Below are 16637 nucleotides of genomic sequence, written 5' to 3'. Positions count from 1 at the left end.
GCAGGGTCAAGAAGACATGCCCCGTTCATTATGAGGACTGGAGATTAGTGTCTGGCCCCATATACTGTAGCCTTTACTGTACATACAGCCTATAATCTGTATGTGGCGACCGCGGATCACATGGAAATCCTTTGTCATGTGGGTCAGGCGCTTAACATGACAGGAGCAGGATAACCAACATATATTATTAGACAAATGGGATGACATGCGTTCAGAAGGCCTATAGTGATGAATGTACTGATGAATTGCATTTTTTATAATGAATAATTGCATTTTTATAACGCACACTCCACACCTAATCAAGAATTCAGCTGCTCTGTTCTCCCAGAGTGCAGCAAACTCGGTTGTAGATCAGCTATTTTCAGCATGCAACCAAGTGTAAAATGACTTATACTGGATCTCTTGGCCCTTCCTAACATTTTAGTCTAGTTTTTATCTGTTGACGAAATTGTCAATATATTCATTCTTAGTTTTAGTCATCGTAGCTACGTTTTAATTTAGTTTCCATTTAGTTTTCGTCGATGAAAAAAAGTAGTCGAACATTTTTCGTCTTAGTTTTAGTCGACGAAAACAACACTGGCACTGATGTCATGTCATATCAAGTAATACACAGTATGTCACGTATTACGGGACACTCTTTGGAACCAAGAGTATCCTATATTACATATTTATTTTGCCATTTGCAATGTGCTTCAGCTGCTGCTGTTGCCCAGCTGGGACATTTAGTGTCACATGACTGGATTAAATGTTGTTTACTACTGTTAATTCAGCCGCATGGTGCATGCACTCATGCTCATGTGGGCGCACGCACGCACACACTTAGGTCACCCATGCAGCGGTATTGCAGCTGTTCGTACCCCAGACAGACAGACAGACACACACACGCACGCACGCACGCACGCACGCAATAGACCGTCGCAGTCCCGCCCCCTACCACCAGGGCCCAGGAAATGATTCCCCGTTCATTTTCCTCACAGACATTTCAAACGAAGATGAGTGAGCAGGCTCTCGTCCAGCACCACGCCCCTCCACCAGCACCGGGCCCCGCCCAGGGGCCCGTCCAGGGCCCCGCCCAGGGCCCCGGGGCCCAGGGCCACCAGACGGCCCTCCACAGAGCAGCCACGGTGGGCCACCATGACACCATGTCTGCCCTGGTCCAGGGAGGATGTGCCATGGACCTGCAGGACCGGGTGAGAGGCAGCGTGGTTGTTGTTGTTTAGTTTTAGTCACATAGGCTAGTCTCTTGAATAGTTTTCATTTAGTTTCAGTCACATTTTACTAGTCACCTGGAATGTTTTAGGTTCAAATAGATTTTAAACAATCATTTCATTTCAAATTACATTAATGAATACTGACCCAGTTCAACCACTTTCAACATATCCCTATTTTGGGGAATGTTAATGGTCACGGTCAAAGATTTACAAGAAAGGCTCGTGTCGGGACATGTTGTGAGCTTACAGATGATAGCTAATAATATAAATATTCTTTTTTTTGCCCGTGTGTGTGTGCATGCGTATGTATTGTGTGTGCGTGTGTGTGTGCGTGCGTGCGCGTCTCCGCTATAGGACGGTAACACAGCGCTCCATGAGGTGGCGTGGCATGGGTTCTGTCAGTGCGTGAAGCTGCTGGTGAAGGCCGGGGCCGACGTCCACATCAAGAACAAGGTCCAGTTATGATGAGAGTGCTTTTATACGGGGAGTCAGTGTGCAACTGTGCAAATGGAAGGAGAGAGCATACAAAAGGGTCCATTTGGTTCCATTTCTACAATCTCAGGGTTATTTGGCTTGGTGGGGGGTCTTTAAAATGATAGGTTTGAGAACCACTGACTAAAGCCCTAACCACACCAAAGGGTCTTTACAACTCCTTGCTGGTCCAAACGGTTGCAAGGAGTTAACGCTGAAACCGTCTGGACCCTTTTGGTGTGGTTTGGGCCATTGAATTGACCTATAGCTATTCCCTCACCAAACTGCTATGGCCGTGTTGCATGGGGGCGGGGGCAGAAGACAGCCATGCAACTAAACAATGTTGTGTCATGAAACCATGCGACTCCCATTGGAAATGCATTGAGGCGGCCATGACACTAAGAAGACACAGGACACAAGTGTGTCTTGCGTGTGAGTGAGGCCTTAAAACAACAAACACTCATGTTGTCGTCCTCTCTCTCTCTCTCTCTCTCTCTCTCTCTCTCAGGCAGGAAACACGGCTCTACACCTGGCCTGCCAGAACTTTCACGCTCACACGACCCGGGTCCTTCTCCTGGGAGGCTCCGGGCCCGACACCAAGAACCATGTGAGTGAGTCCATTGAAGGTGCAGCCATGCATCCTAATATCAAGGCAACAACATTAAACGGTGTGTGACTAGTAGCGGGGAAACCCTCTGTCAAAGACAACTCGCAGTAATCCTGGTCTCTAATCTGCCTCCCAACCAGGGAAACTCCCCCCTGTCAGGTGTAAAGGAGCAACTTGGACACTCAGGCATGAAGGAAGCATGACTTCAAGTCCGTTGCTCTCCCCTTGTCCCCCATATATGTGGACTAGGTTGGTGGAGGGTGTGTAGAGCCCAGGATCACATTAGATAATTGACACAGGGGTGAAAAATGGGTTACAAAATCGTGGGATAAAAAAAAAGAAAAGACAACTCGCATCGTGACAACTCATGAAAACAAACAACAATTATTTGGGGGGGCCGAACAAATAATTAGAAAAAATTAAAACAAGACGGGCATTAGGTGTGGCAGCAAATTTCTATTTTTAGTTTTAGTCATAGTCTCTTGAATAGTTAATTGAGGTTTTTTTTGTCACATCATTTTGCTTTCAGGTGGGTGATACATGTTTGCACGTGGCTGCTCGCTACAACAATCTGACCATCGTGAAGATTCTCCTGGGAACGCTGTGCTCTGTGTCCAAGAAAAACCAGGTGTTGTATATCTGCAGGCTAATTAATCATAATGATACGAGTTAAAAACGCTCTGAAAGAATATATATATATTCAAAGATTTGCGCCACATTTTCACAATTGATTTTTTCAATAGCTAAAGTATAACATAATGCTTAAAACACCAAAAGGGGTTCCCGTTCGCAAATTATAATTGCGGATTATGTTATGTAGGTAGGGATTATTATTTTCATTTAGCATTAACAAACGTATATGCATAGGCCTACGTGCCATTGTGTATACAAAATGCCAAATATGCCAAGTATGCCAAATCCATATGGCCACCATTAAAAGCATATACAGTACAGTATATGTATAATGTGTGTATGTGTATAAATATTTTCTATATTTCATTATGCTTTAACTAGCATGTGATGTGTCAAACTAGGGGGGGTTTGCAGTGGCGACCTCGAAGGTTGCCAGCTGTTAGAGCATGCCCAAAAATGTGGCGCTTTTAGACGAAATGACGCAAAATCACCCTTATCTCTCCCTATAAGCTCCAACACTGTAAACTCTGCCGATAGACCCAAAATCACCCTCATCTCTCCCTATAAGCTCCAACACTGTAAACTCTGCCGATAGACCCAAATGCACTCTCTTATATTATGACTTTCCCCCCAGACAGGGGACACGGCCCTCCATGTTGCTGCTGCCCTCAACCATAAGAAGACGGTTCAGCTTTTACTGGAGGCTGGGACTGACGGCAACGTCAAAAACTGTGTACGTATATACGGAGTCTTTACAGAGAAAAATAGTAACATCTTATAGCTCAAGTCATTTGTCAAACTTTGCCTATATTAGGCGTTGTATTGTTGGCTATTGGGGTTTTCTTTACGATATAATTGTGTATTTTCACAATTGATTAGTTCAACATACCTTCCATCCATCCATCTTCAACCGCTTATCCGTAGTCGGGTAACGGGGGAGACAGCTCCACCAGAGAGCTCCAGACTTCCCTCTCCAGAGCAACATTAGTGACTTCCTCCTGGGGGATTCCGAGGCGTTCCAAGGCCAGTGTGAGTCGATGTGTTTCCTCCAACTGCGCCTTGGTCTGCCCCGGGGTCTGCGTCGAGGACCTCCCTAGGGAGACATACCTTCCCCATCGGTTAAATTGACTAGTTCAATTAAATGCCTACACACCTATACATTCATGTTTCGATACAAAACATTACAAAGCAACACACATGGTTTCTTCCAAACGTTTTAGCTGGAGACCCAGTGAATATAAAAATAGCAGATCTACGGTATGGCTATTTTCACTACTACTTTTTAAACATTTGTTTTCAAAATGTATGGAATTTCTTAGATTTTTTGAGGGGCACTATAGCCCCTCCTACCGTATATACAGGTTTAATGTTTGTCTTTAGTTCAATGTTTGTTTTAAAAACGCCATTGACAAATGAAGGGAAAATGTACGTCATATTGTCCCTCATATTATCAACGTACATCATCATCAAATTTCCCATTCATCGTCAATGGGAATTTAATGTTGTAACGTGTACGTTTGAGAACATACACTAAAAGCTGGACATAGCGCCGCTCAAAAATATAGGAATATTATTTACTTTTGACGCATAAAATGTGTCCGTGACCCACAGGCGGGTGTTTGCGCTGTAAGCCTACTGTATATGACAAAACATTCAAAGGAATATAAGTCATTGTAAAGGGCTTAACCATGTTCTTACATGTGTCACGTTCCGGGGGTGTGTTGAGGACCCGAATGCAGGACAGCAAGCAGACAGAGTTTAAGATCCAAGATGGGTGATTTATTACAAAATAACTGCAGGCAAAACAACACAAACACTGAACTGAACAAGAAGTGACACCAAACAATGACTGGACAAGGACTGACTGGGGAACAAGAGGGCTGATTAGTGATTACACATGAGAAACACCTGGGGAAGACAACATAGAACCAAAACAACTAGAACTATAACATAGCATTACAAGAGCTAGACAGGCTAAAGTCTGTGACTGTGACAACATGCCGTTATATACCATCATACACTCCATCTAGAACACTAAGATGAGATCCTCAACAGCAGGTTTACTAAACACAAAAGAAAAAAATAAACCACGAAAGAAAATAGGAGAGGCAGCGCATTCTCGTTTTATGCACCAAAATTATGGAATACAATTCCTCAGGAAATCATAGAGGCCGACTCCACCAACATATTCAAACACAAACTAAAAACACACCTCTTCAGATTAGCCTTCTCCACCCTGCCGTAGCACTTTATTGAGGCCTCCCATCGTGTATTTTATTATTATTCTATATATATTTTTCTCTTAACAAATATCTTAAATGCTGGACCTTCTCATGCCTATTTTTATCTCAATGTCTGACTTCATGCACATTCACTGTCTTGTCTTGTATTGTGTTTGATTTAACCTTATGACCAATCTGTAAAGAACTTGGTGTATATCCTGCCTGTGAAGCACTTTGAACTGCAACCCTGTATGAAAGGTGCTATATAAATAAAGCTTATTATTATTATTATTATTATTATATACTGTACCTCCCTCCAGGCAGGAAAGACAGCGCTGGACAAAGCCAGGGACAACAACCACAGAGAGGTCGCTCTCCTCCTGGCCAGAGCCCCACAGGTTGGTGCTTGTATTTCACACGCATGGCAACCGCTGCCCATAATAACAGCCATATCCCATTCTGACCTGAGATCAGATTCTAAAAATTGTCTTAGCTACATCCTGAAAGTTTTCCATTCTGACCTGAGATCAGATTCTAAAAATGTCTCAGATTCATACAGAGTACTCTGTCTTCTTTCCCAAGCTTGACAAATAAAATCTGCAGCGACAAAAGTCCCGTTGGCAAAACATATCTCCATTTCTTACATAGTCATTTAAATCTAGGAAATCCCCACAGATAAGAAGACATCTTATTAACCAATATCCCTTAAGTCATCATATTTAGAGCAGTGATTTCACAGAACAGGCAATATATCTCTCTTCTTCAGGAGTGGCATTAAACCTGCCAGTCTCCAATGTTAATGGAAATGTTCCTGACCGTATTTGTGCACAGAGAGATCGTTGTCTTTTGTTACTTTAAATTATACTTCACATAAGGTTCTACGGTGTGTATGTCTTTTATAAAGCAGTAGGTTCGCAAATTAGGTTTATACCATAGGTCCCTACACCAGTTTTCTTTATATCTAGCAGTGGTGTGCACATTTAGACATTTTGAGGGGCAGGTGCTCAAGTGGAAAAAAAAGGGCACCTTGTGCAGCGCGTGGAACCGGCCGGTTGCCTTAATAGTGTGATATTTATAGATCTTGGGGTCTAAATAATATATTAGAAGCTTTTCATCAAGAATTGATCTATGTAACCAAGGTCCAAATACTGTACACTTTTTTCAAAAGGGCACATTTTGTCCAGAGGGAAAAGGGCAGGGGGTGCTCTAGCACGCCCTAGTGTCTATCCGTGGCTCTGTGCACACCACTGATATCTAATCTATAGAACATTGTATTTCTAATTAGTAAGGGCATATATCCAGAGGGTTAACTCACACATGTGTTGTCCAGGTACATCGCTTCTTGCGAGGGCGAACCGTGAGGAAACGGAGGGAACAACTGAAGGCCGAACGCAGGACCCAGTCCGTCACCAGGCTGGAAATACTGCCAAAGAAAGTGAGAAAGCTGGCCAGAAAAAAACAAAAAAAAAACCTGTATTCTAACAACTTAACATTGCAGCAAAGATTTTCAACCATTTTCGGCCTAATGTATCTAAGTATCTTCATATATATGGGGAGCGGTCCTCACTAATGCTCATGAGATACATTATTACTTGGTCTGTGTCTCATAGGAGGTCTGCAGCAACCAACTCCATTTCAATATTTTAATGTTTATTAAAAGGACCACTTCACCACTTTTCAACCTATCTTTATGTACTAGGTCCTCATTAATAATCATGATAAAATGGCACGATTTATTTCTACTCAGTCTGTGTCTCATAGGAGGGCTGTGGGCAGTTTAGAAACCGTCCTCCAGTGACATCATCATTAGGCAGTTTTAAAACAAAAATCATTATCGTGAGAACGATGGCTTCCATTTTCTCTGAGCAGGAGCAGGAGGACAGCTCTCTGGCAGAGGAGGAGGAGGAGGACAGTCCCAGTAGTGACCAGCTGGTCAGCAGAACGGCTCTCGTCAGGACAGGCCTCCACAGCCGCCACCGACACAGGTTCAGAGAGCTGGTGGGTTTAGCTAGTGAAGGCCTCATGGCTTTTATTATTTTCGTCTCCAAAATGAAAGCCTAAGTAGTTAATCAGACTATTTAATTGAGTGGATTATTTAAAAAAAGAGAATGACACAAATGCACCCTTTCTTTTGTCAATTCATTGAATATATTCATGTAACAGTTCTTACTTTGACGTGAGGTCTTATAAACGCCAGGCTTTGGAAGATGACTCTTCCAGACGAGGTGAGAACGATCTCTGCTCAGAGAAGAAGAACAAGAAGGACGAGCCGTCTCCCTACGATGGAGAAATACCCCATCCCCTGGAGGGAAGAGCCTATCAGCTCTACACACTCTACCGGGACAAGGACGGTAACATTAGACAGGTGAATGAAAAAAAACACATATATCATCATCAGTAACATCCGTCAGATGTTTGCTCACTAGGATGACTCTTTTCTACAGTGTGATGCAGGGCATTCACTTCTAGTCATTGTTACTAGTTGACTAGTTGCCTAGTTTACTAGTCGACTATATGTAATACATATCTGTACATTTAAGAACTGTGTACATTGGTGACTGTAACTATAATCTACCTGATCTTGAGGCCTACAACTCTGAACAGTCGACTAGTTGCTTAAAGCCCTATACGCTGTACTAAGTATGTATATGATCATCACGTATGGGCATTCATAACCAAACAGTATGGAGATAAGAGGTTTCTGCCCGACAGTGACAATACCGTTTGTCCCCCCTCCCCTTCCCCCCCACAAAACGCGTGTTAGAGATTAAACAACAAATAACAGCCAGAACCAGCCCAACTGCATTTACTTAATCACATGTGAAAAATGTGGTTTACAATATGTCGGAGAGACAGGTAAAACAATAGGTACTAGGCTGGGACAACACAGATACAATATTAACAATGCCAAAAAGACAAACCACAAGATTTGTGCAACATTTCATGGCTCACGGCATTGAAGCTCTAAAATGCGCTGGACTTCAACACAATCCCAACTGGACAGTTTTAGGACAAAGACGTTTTAATGAAAAACAGTGGATTAAGAACCTCAACACGGATTTTCCTGGAGGCTTAAACATGCCTAAAATCAGATCTTGAACACAACAAAACTTAAACTCAGGATTAAACTGGAGAAATCTAAAAGTGATTGGATCAGACTTCTTTCGGATACATGGCGAATGCATTTATTCCTTGCATTGTGCCTACACATGTATTGTGTAGGCACAGTGCACTGAAGTTGTTTAATTCACCCCCCCAGCGTCCAGCGCCTAACGGCTGCCACTGCAAGCCGCTGGTCAGGAAGCTGGAGGGTCAACTCAAAGCCGCCCAGGAGGACATGAAGCTGCAGGTCCTACGAGTCCAGGAGCAGGTCAGCTGCAGACTGGGCAAGATGGACCGCAGGAACCGACACCAGGTCTGCTTCTCATCATTAACCTCTCCACCCATTCTGACCTGAGATCAGGACCAGACACCAGACCTACAAGCTCATAGCGCGCCACTCGGTGGCGCGCTATGAGCTTGTAGATCTGCTATTTTTCAATAGCTAAAGCATAACATAATGCTAACACCAAAAGGGGTTCCCGCCCCAAAAAGCCATAGACCTGAAGACGATGCTACAATTATAAATCATGACAGTTTTGTGAAAACTATGTCAGTCTTTCTCAAATGTTTTCATGTCAAGGACCCCCAAGGTTATATGTAATTGGCCGCCGACCCACCACCTGAAAATGTGTTGTTACAGGGACCCCCTCAGAAGCAAAGATTTGAGTTAAAAAGACGTTCGCTCTGAAAGAATATATATTATTCAAAGATTAGAAGACATTAATAGAATCTGTGTTGTGTCCAGATCCAGGTTCTGGACCTGCTGAACCAGGAGAGAGGGGACGCAGAGAGACAGGACATGTTGTACAGGATAGATCACATGGCTGCTCGGAGCAGAGAGGACGCCGACAGGAGACAGGTAGATGTCGTATAGCTGTCTGCGAGCTTGTAGATCTGCTATTTTTAGGGCCGGGACTAATTGCGATTCATTTAGATTAATTAACTACAGAAAAATGAATCGCGATTAACTACAGATAAATTAATCGCGCCTTTTTTTTCACCGCGGAACGTTTCTCACTGGGCGCTTTTCTATAGTACTGAAAACTGGAAATAATAACAAGTCACCCCATTTTGTGTTGCCTAGAACTGGAGGTCTGACAAAAAACAGTAACAATATGAAGTAAGTACAGCTTTGTGATGTCACTGAGATGTACTTGTTACTGTTACTAATTTTTTTTCAGACCTCCAGTTCTAGGCAACACAGAATGGGGTGACTTTTTATTATTATTTCCACAACAGGTATATTAATGACAGTAAAATGTTGAAAATGAGTGGTATCCTGTAGTCACTATTCATTGATTCACTGGGATACCAAAAAACATTTAAAAAAAAAAGGTTTCTCGCTGTTCTCAGGTTGAATATTGATAAGCGATTAAAATGCGATTAATCTAGATTAATTAACTACAAAGCCTCTGATTCATTAGATTAATTTTTTTAATCGAGTCCCAGCTCTAGCTATTTTTCAACAGCTAAAGTTTTAATAATATTGGTTAAAGTGGTTGAAAGCTATAAGGTGACACAGAACACACAGAACGACCTCTTCTTCCCCACGTATGTCAAAGCAGGCATCGTTAACCCGCGAGCTGAAGGCGCTGTGCATCATGTCTCCGGACGACCCCCCCCGCCACCCCCCCGCCGCCGCCAACCCCCGCCGCTACTACAAGCTCCTCCCCTCGCCCTCCGTGGACCAATCGCTGGCAGACGAGTCCCTCCCGCTGCTGTCCGTGGCGTCCGACGAGAGCAGCGGCTCGCTGGCCACGTACGTCAACGTCCTGCCGCCTTCGCCGCGGCGGCGGCGCTACAGCGCCCCCTACGGCCTGGCGGGCGAGGAGGAGGAGGCGCACGAGTACTTCGCGGCGGCCAGCGGGAAGTACTTTGAGGTCAAAGTGGAGAGGTCACCGAGTGAGTCATTTGGAAGCAGTGTTGCCATATCTGCGTATTATTATCTCATCCAGGAGCCACCATAGACTAGTATTGTTTTAGAACGAGAGTTGTAAGATTTGATTATAATGTTATCAATTAATGCCCCTTTAAAACTAAGCAAAATAAACATCCTTGGCAGTGTGGGATTTCATGAAAAATAAGTTAAATATAAGTCTTTGGCAGTGGATGAGATTTATAAGCCACTTTGGGCTTCTTTTCATGAAGTTACTTGTGGTAGTTGCGGGTTGTGTATTTCTTTCATTGGGCTTCTTGGGTCAGGGATTTGTACCAGATTTGTGTTGTTTGAATGTTTTCCACAAGTATTCCAACATTTTATTTCACAATGTTTTGAAAATAGCAGATCTACAAGCTCAAAACGTGTCACATCGCGATGCGCTGTGAGCTTGAAGATCAGCTATTTTGAATTCAGCCGATGTACAGTAAAACCTGCTCTCATGTGGCCTGTAGTCGCTCCTTCTGGAGGTGAGGGTAATGAACACAAATGAAGATGACACACTGACTACATCTGGTGGACAAGCAGGGGAACACAGGCAGATAGGAGCCATGGCATTTTGTATTATTTCAAGTCTCCTGAAAATAAATCTTGCAATTCATTATTTCATAGAAGACTATTACTGTAAGTGTTGGTTCTACTGCAATAGTTTGGCATCAGAATGGGATAAGTTAGTTGACATAAAACTCAAACAACAACAAAAAACATAAATGTTCGAGTTTTTTGTTGTTGTTTTAATTAAAAGTAATGTGATGATCTATAAAAAATAAAGGCGAAAGCCGCGTTTGGTATAGGCTATAGGGTACTAATTTAACCCTCCGTGTTAAACATTCCCAATCCCTATATACTATCTGTCTCCTTCCAGGTGACTACGAGAACACGGCCATCTTTCCTCTGCCCTTGGTGAGCTCTGCTGATCCTTTCTGGAATCCTCCCAAACGACAAGACCGCCCGGTTACGGTGACGACGACAACAACGGCAATGGTGGGCCTGGGGGCGGGAGAGGGCCACCAGTACCCCATGGTGGGCCTGGGGGCGGGAGAGGGCCACCAGTACCCCATGGTGGGCCTGGGGGCGGGAGAGGGCCACCAGTACCCCATGGTGGGCCTGGCAGGAGAGGGCCAGTACCCCATAGTGGGCCTGCCGGAGGGAGGGGGCCAGCAGTACCCCAGCAGTCTCAGCAGCAGCCCGTCGGCAGCAACAAGCATCAGCGACTGGAGCCACAGGAACCGCCTGCGAAAGCGCATCCTGGCCCACAGACACGGAGGAGGGGGGAGGGGGAGGAGGAGGCCTGGAGGAGGAGAGCTGAACCACCACACTGGAACTCTGAAGTTCTTCGTGGACCGGGCCGGGCCCCCCTCCTCCTCCACCTCCACGGAGCCCGCCTTCGTCCGGGAGAGGAACAACCTGCACGCCATGGAAGTGAGCCATCATAAAGCGCCTTAACCCGTTTTGGGAGCGGGAACACCCTTTTGGTGTTTTAAAAAGCATTATGTTATACTTTAGCTATTGAAAAATAGCAGATCTACAAGCTCGTAGCGCTTGTAGGTCTGCTATTTTTTGAAAAATCGTGAAAATGTGGCCCAAATGTTTGAATGTATTCTTTCACAACAAACTCAAATCTTTGCTTCTGAACACAAAAATACTGTGTTCAAGTTCAGGAGACTTCGGAAAAAAGACTATTCTCCTGAATGCTGCCTTCCAGCATGGCATGGAAAGGAAAGGAGTGGCATTTGCATTTCTTTCACCGTGTAGTAAACGCTGCATTCGTGGTCTGGAAAGGGCAGTTGTTTTACAGACGGGGTAAAAGGGCAGGGGCTGAAGCCCACTTTAATGTCTATGTGTGCACGTCTCTTATGTCGTGGTCCTGTGGGTTCGTTCCGTTCAGGTGACTCAGCGTTTCTTCGAGACGGTGTCGACTCAGCTGGAGCGCTGGTACGAGAGGAAGGTCCTGGAGGCGCGGCAGCAGGCGGAGTTCGTGGGCCGCGAGGACCGGGAGAGGCTGCTGCAGCGAATCATCAGCCTGGAGGAGGAGCTACGGCTGCTCCGGACCAATGGCGAGAGAGCAGAGAGCTGAGGGCACAGTCATGACCACATCAGCCTGGGGGAGGAGCTATACGGCTGCTCCAGACCAATGACAAGAGAGCAGAGAGCTGAGGGCACAATCATGCGAACACGAGAAATGTAGGGTCACACGGCGACCCACAGCGGCCGCACGAGAGACAGATTTTATACATCGTCGCTGGACAAAAAAAAAGAAGAAAGAAACCGTTTTGAAGGTTTTGGTTATGGCTATATTATTATTATTATTATTAGATAAAAACAGATCTGCTATTGGCCATATTCAGACCGCAGCCATCTTGCCCGCAAGGTGATACCTATAGGTGATACTTCCCGTAGACAACCCAACAGTGATACTTCCCATAGACAACCCAACAGTGATATACTTCCCATAGACAACCCAACAGTGATACTTCCCATAGACAGCCCATTCATCCAAACAGAGAAAAGTCCTCTCTAATTATATTAAACAAAGTCAAAATCATCAACATTGCAGCTGTATAGGGAAAGCTTAAATTGTCCTCTTTCAATCTGTAAAGTTTTTGTTTAATACAAATCCACTCTAGACATTTTATGAGCTATACTTCCTGTCAAGAAATTCCTTACAGATGATTATTTTCTAAAGCCAAATTCCAACACCGCAACTTTCACACTCGCTCACTCCCCTCGCGTCCTCCACTCGCTTCAACAAACAGCAAAGCTCTTTAGTTTAATGTGTGTGTGTGTGTGTGTGTGTGTGTGTGTGTGTGTGTGTGTGTGTGTGTGTGTGCGACTGTGCGTGCATGCGTGTGTTGGGTCAGCCGCAAGCAGTGTTTTCTGTGCCACTATGTGGACTTATGTCACTGGAGAAAGAAAAAAAAACATGTACACGTGATGCGGAAATCCACCACGAGGAGACAACATACCCCACCGAGCTCTATGCGGTCTCGGAGAGCCCCGTCGCCTCCTCCACTCGCCTCCTCGATGGAGCACTTTAACAATTGGAACGTTAACCATTTCCGGGTCAAGCTGGAATGACCCCGCGTATGGAAGCGCTCGTTATCAGTAAAGCAACCTCCTGCTGCCTCCTGCATTATGTGCACATTCAAAACAGGTGGTGCGCCTGGGCTGTTGAGTGATAGTCAACAAGCGCTTCCAAACTCCAGCACTTAGGGGGAAAAAATCACATGAAAGGAAGTAGCTCATAAAATGTCTACGGTGGATTTTTATTAAACAAAAACTTCAACAGATTGAAAGAGGATAATTCAAGCTTTCCCTACACAGCTGCAATGTTGATGATTTTGACGTTGTTTCATATAATTAGAGAGGACTTTTCTGTTTGGATGAATGGGCTGTCTATGGGAAGTGTCACCTACTGTAGGTAGCGCCTTGCTGGCAAGATGGCTGCGCTCTGAATATGAAAATTAGCAAATGTTGTGTGACACTTGTGTGTTTCTCAATCTACGGCCAGCCCCAAACACCCCCCACCCCCCCTCCATCATCATCCCAATAAAAAAAACATACAATTATACACATGATTCCGAGAGCAGAGTCACCGAAAACAAGTCTAGGGTGAAATGAAGAAAATGCGCACTTGAATATACAGTATTAAACTGCCACCCCCAAGATTACCACATCTTATCTCTCTCTGACGTATAATTGGCATGCATATGCAGGAAATTTGCTAGCTTGCATATTGTTACTGCAAGCAGGTAAGTTGTTGATTATGTTGGCCACAAACTGCCATGCTTGTCTTGCCACATTGTGTCAATGATGATTTAATTAAAGGACTTACCAAATGCCATGTACTGTGCCACGCCACGGTCTTGAAGGACCACAACACACCACTAGATGGAGCACTGACTGGGGGGTTTATTGATCTAAATGAGGTCGATGGGGTTGTCAGCAAATAGTCAACCCATTTTAATGATCAAATTAGGCCGATGAGGTTGTCAGCAAACAGTCAACCCACTTCAAATGAACCATAAAACCGGTGTCAAGTCAGATCATGAGCATTTCACTTCCGTCGTCCTGTGGATTTCAAAATAAACGCATCGGTGTGGCTGCTAGAGAGTGATATGTCTGTCTGTCTGTCTGTCTGTCTGTCTGTCTGTCTGTCTGCCTGCCTGCCTGCCTGCCTGCCTGCCTGCCTGCCTGTCTGTCTGTCTGTCTGTCTGTCTGTCCACGGCTAATCATGCAAAACACTGCAACGATCAGTGTCAAATGTCTTACCACTAGGCCAATTAGGAATTAATAAACTCCCGGATATAAACTTGTGACATGATCTGTTGACCTAAATTCTATTTAGAAAGATTACACCGGAAGTCAAGCGCTTATGCTGGGGCTGACTTGATGCGGTACTATAAGGCTATTCGATGACCATAATGACGCAGGTCAAATGGACTGGGCCGACTTGACGCGGTACAAATGGAGAACGGGTCAAATGGAGAACATCGCCTGCCAAGCACTTGATGAACCGGTCGTTCATTGTGTAACCGCCCACTCCAATCACGATCATGCTGTGACATCTGGCCTCGGTTAGTGACGGCAGAGGCTTCAGAAGGGAACATCGGATCAATGGCATTCATTGACTCTGAGAGCACGCGATGGAAACCTAATTAACCCATTCTGGGCGGGAACCAATTTTGGGTGTTATAGCATCATGTCGTGCTTTATAGCTATTGAAAAATAGCAGATCTACAAGCTCATAGCTACGAGCTTGTAGGTCTGCTATTTATTTTTGAAAAATCGAAGAGCGACTTAGAAGACATTTTTTTAGAATCTTGATCTCAGGTCAGAATGGAAAACTGTCAGGATGTAGAAGACATTTTTTAGAATCTGATCTCAGGTCAGAATGAAAACTGTCAGGATATAGAAGACATTTTTTAGAATCTGATCTCAGGTCAGAATGGGTTAAAGCACCCGCGGGCGCTTTAATTTAACTGGGCTCTCAAATCAACCACTGCGTTATTATCGCTCTTTACTCCATATAGTGTGGCGGCGGGTTCGCACATTCGACAGCATTCAGTTGAGCTGAAGTTCATTATTTTTCTAATCTCAGTACCGTACATTCAAATCAGTGCACGGCACGGCGTATTATAGAAGTATAGCTACTGTAGGCTGTTGTTTCACGTGAAAATTCACAGATTGATTTTGAGCCTATATAAGGGCTCTTCGTCAGGTCGAACCTGTTTGACCTGACGACCTGCAGGCGAAAGAGCCCAGCTGGGCTCGGAACGCTGTCGTTAAAATCAATCGGAGAATGTGAGCCGATCCGATCCGATCTTTTCTTCACATTCCCCTCGCACACTTATACAATCTTAATGTCGACTCTTTGTCTCTTTATCTAAACAGGGCCTGTGTTGCTGTACAAAATACCAAAATTAAAGCCCTACCTATTCCATATCTTCCCCCTCTATTTCCCAGTGCATTTGTCTTATACTGTATGTAACGCCAGACAGTGCCGCTATATTCCAACCCTCAGGTACATTTTTCTTAATGCATAATTTATTATACATTAAGAAAAATTAAGAAAAAATTGCGAAATTGCGGAATTTTAAATTTTGAATTTAAAAAAAAAAATGCGAAATTGAGGAAAACTGCGTTATTATCGCTCTTTACTCCATAGTGTGGCGGCGGGTTCGCACATTCGACAGCATTCAGTTGAGCTGAAGTTCATTATTTTTCTAATCTCAGTACCGTACATTCAAATAAGGTCTCATAGTAAGTGCTCACTGCGTTCGCAACTACAAACAGTACATCTGGGGGATAGGGTCGTGTATTTCCACACAACTTAACAAACTAAACCATAGAGAACACTAGAGTTCTCTAAACCAAACTTGTAGTGTGTAGATAGCTGTCTCACTGTGTGTTTTGGTTCACACCCGAGGCGAGCTTCAAAGCGTAAAGAACAATGCAGGGTACAATGCAGACAGACAGTCTCCTAACCCACTAACCATCAAATTAGCACAGTGACCAAAATGTATAGTCTAATTAGTGACAGAATATTGCAGATATGGACTATTTCCACGAGACCACAATAGGTCACTGAGCTGTCGTTGGTAGCTGTTTAAATAAGTTGTATTTCCACTCAGATTTCCGAGACCAAAAGTCCCCGTCCCCCGTCCCCCCCCCAAATTAGTTGGGTTACATCTATTATATGTTTAGCCAATACTATATACTGTCCAGTTGTCATGTTATTGACAGGGTTATTGAGGGCCCTGGTTTGGGTGGGCTAGCTGGCACGTACTGCTGGTGCAAAGGAAAGGAGAGTTGAGGGGGGTGGACCAATTGCCTGGCAAGAGGTGCCATGGGGCATATTGTCCGTCCCGTCAGTGGGAGAATCAATGTCCACATCCTGCATGCAACAAACGCCACGGTCCCGGGTCGCTCCAAGCTGTGGCACACTAGACAAA

At 44.4% G+C, this 16637-nt stretch overlaps 1 protein-coding gene across 1 annotated transcript; it reads left to right on the top strand.

Moving 5' to 3' along the window:
• Positions 1-992: 992 nt before the first annotated feature.
• LOC308329131 (uncharacterized protein) lies at positions 993-12468 on the top strand (the record flags this gene model as incomplete). Its single annotated transcript, XM_080783338.1, has 13 exons — positions 993-1190; positions 1566-1664; positions 2191-2289; positions 2819-2917; positions 3557-3655; positions 5465-5542; positions 6475-6579; positions 7014-7142; positions 7342-7509; positions 8404-8469; positions 9812-10148; positions 11048-11604; positions 12071-12468. The coding sequence occupies 13 exons, from the start codon at positions 993-995 to the stop codon at positions 12257-12259; spliced, it is 2223 nt and encodes a 740-aa protein (XP_080639464.1). The 3' UTR covers positions 12260-12468.
• Between the last annotated feature and the right edge of the window lie 4169 nt (positions 12469-16637).

Source organism: Protomyctophum bolini, assembly GCF_963924005.1.
Source record: "Protomyctophum bolini genome assembly, chromosome: 15".
Classification (NCBI taxonomy): Eukaryota; Metazoa; Chordata; class Actinopteri; order Myctophiformes; family Myctophidae; genus Protomyctophum; species Protomyctophum bolini.
This window is presented reverse-complemented; position numbering and strand designations above follow the sequence as displayed.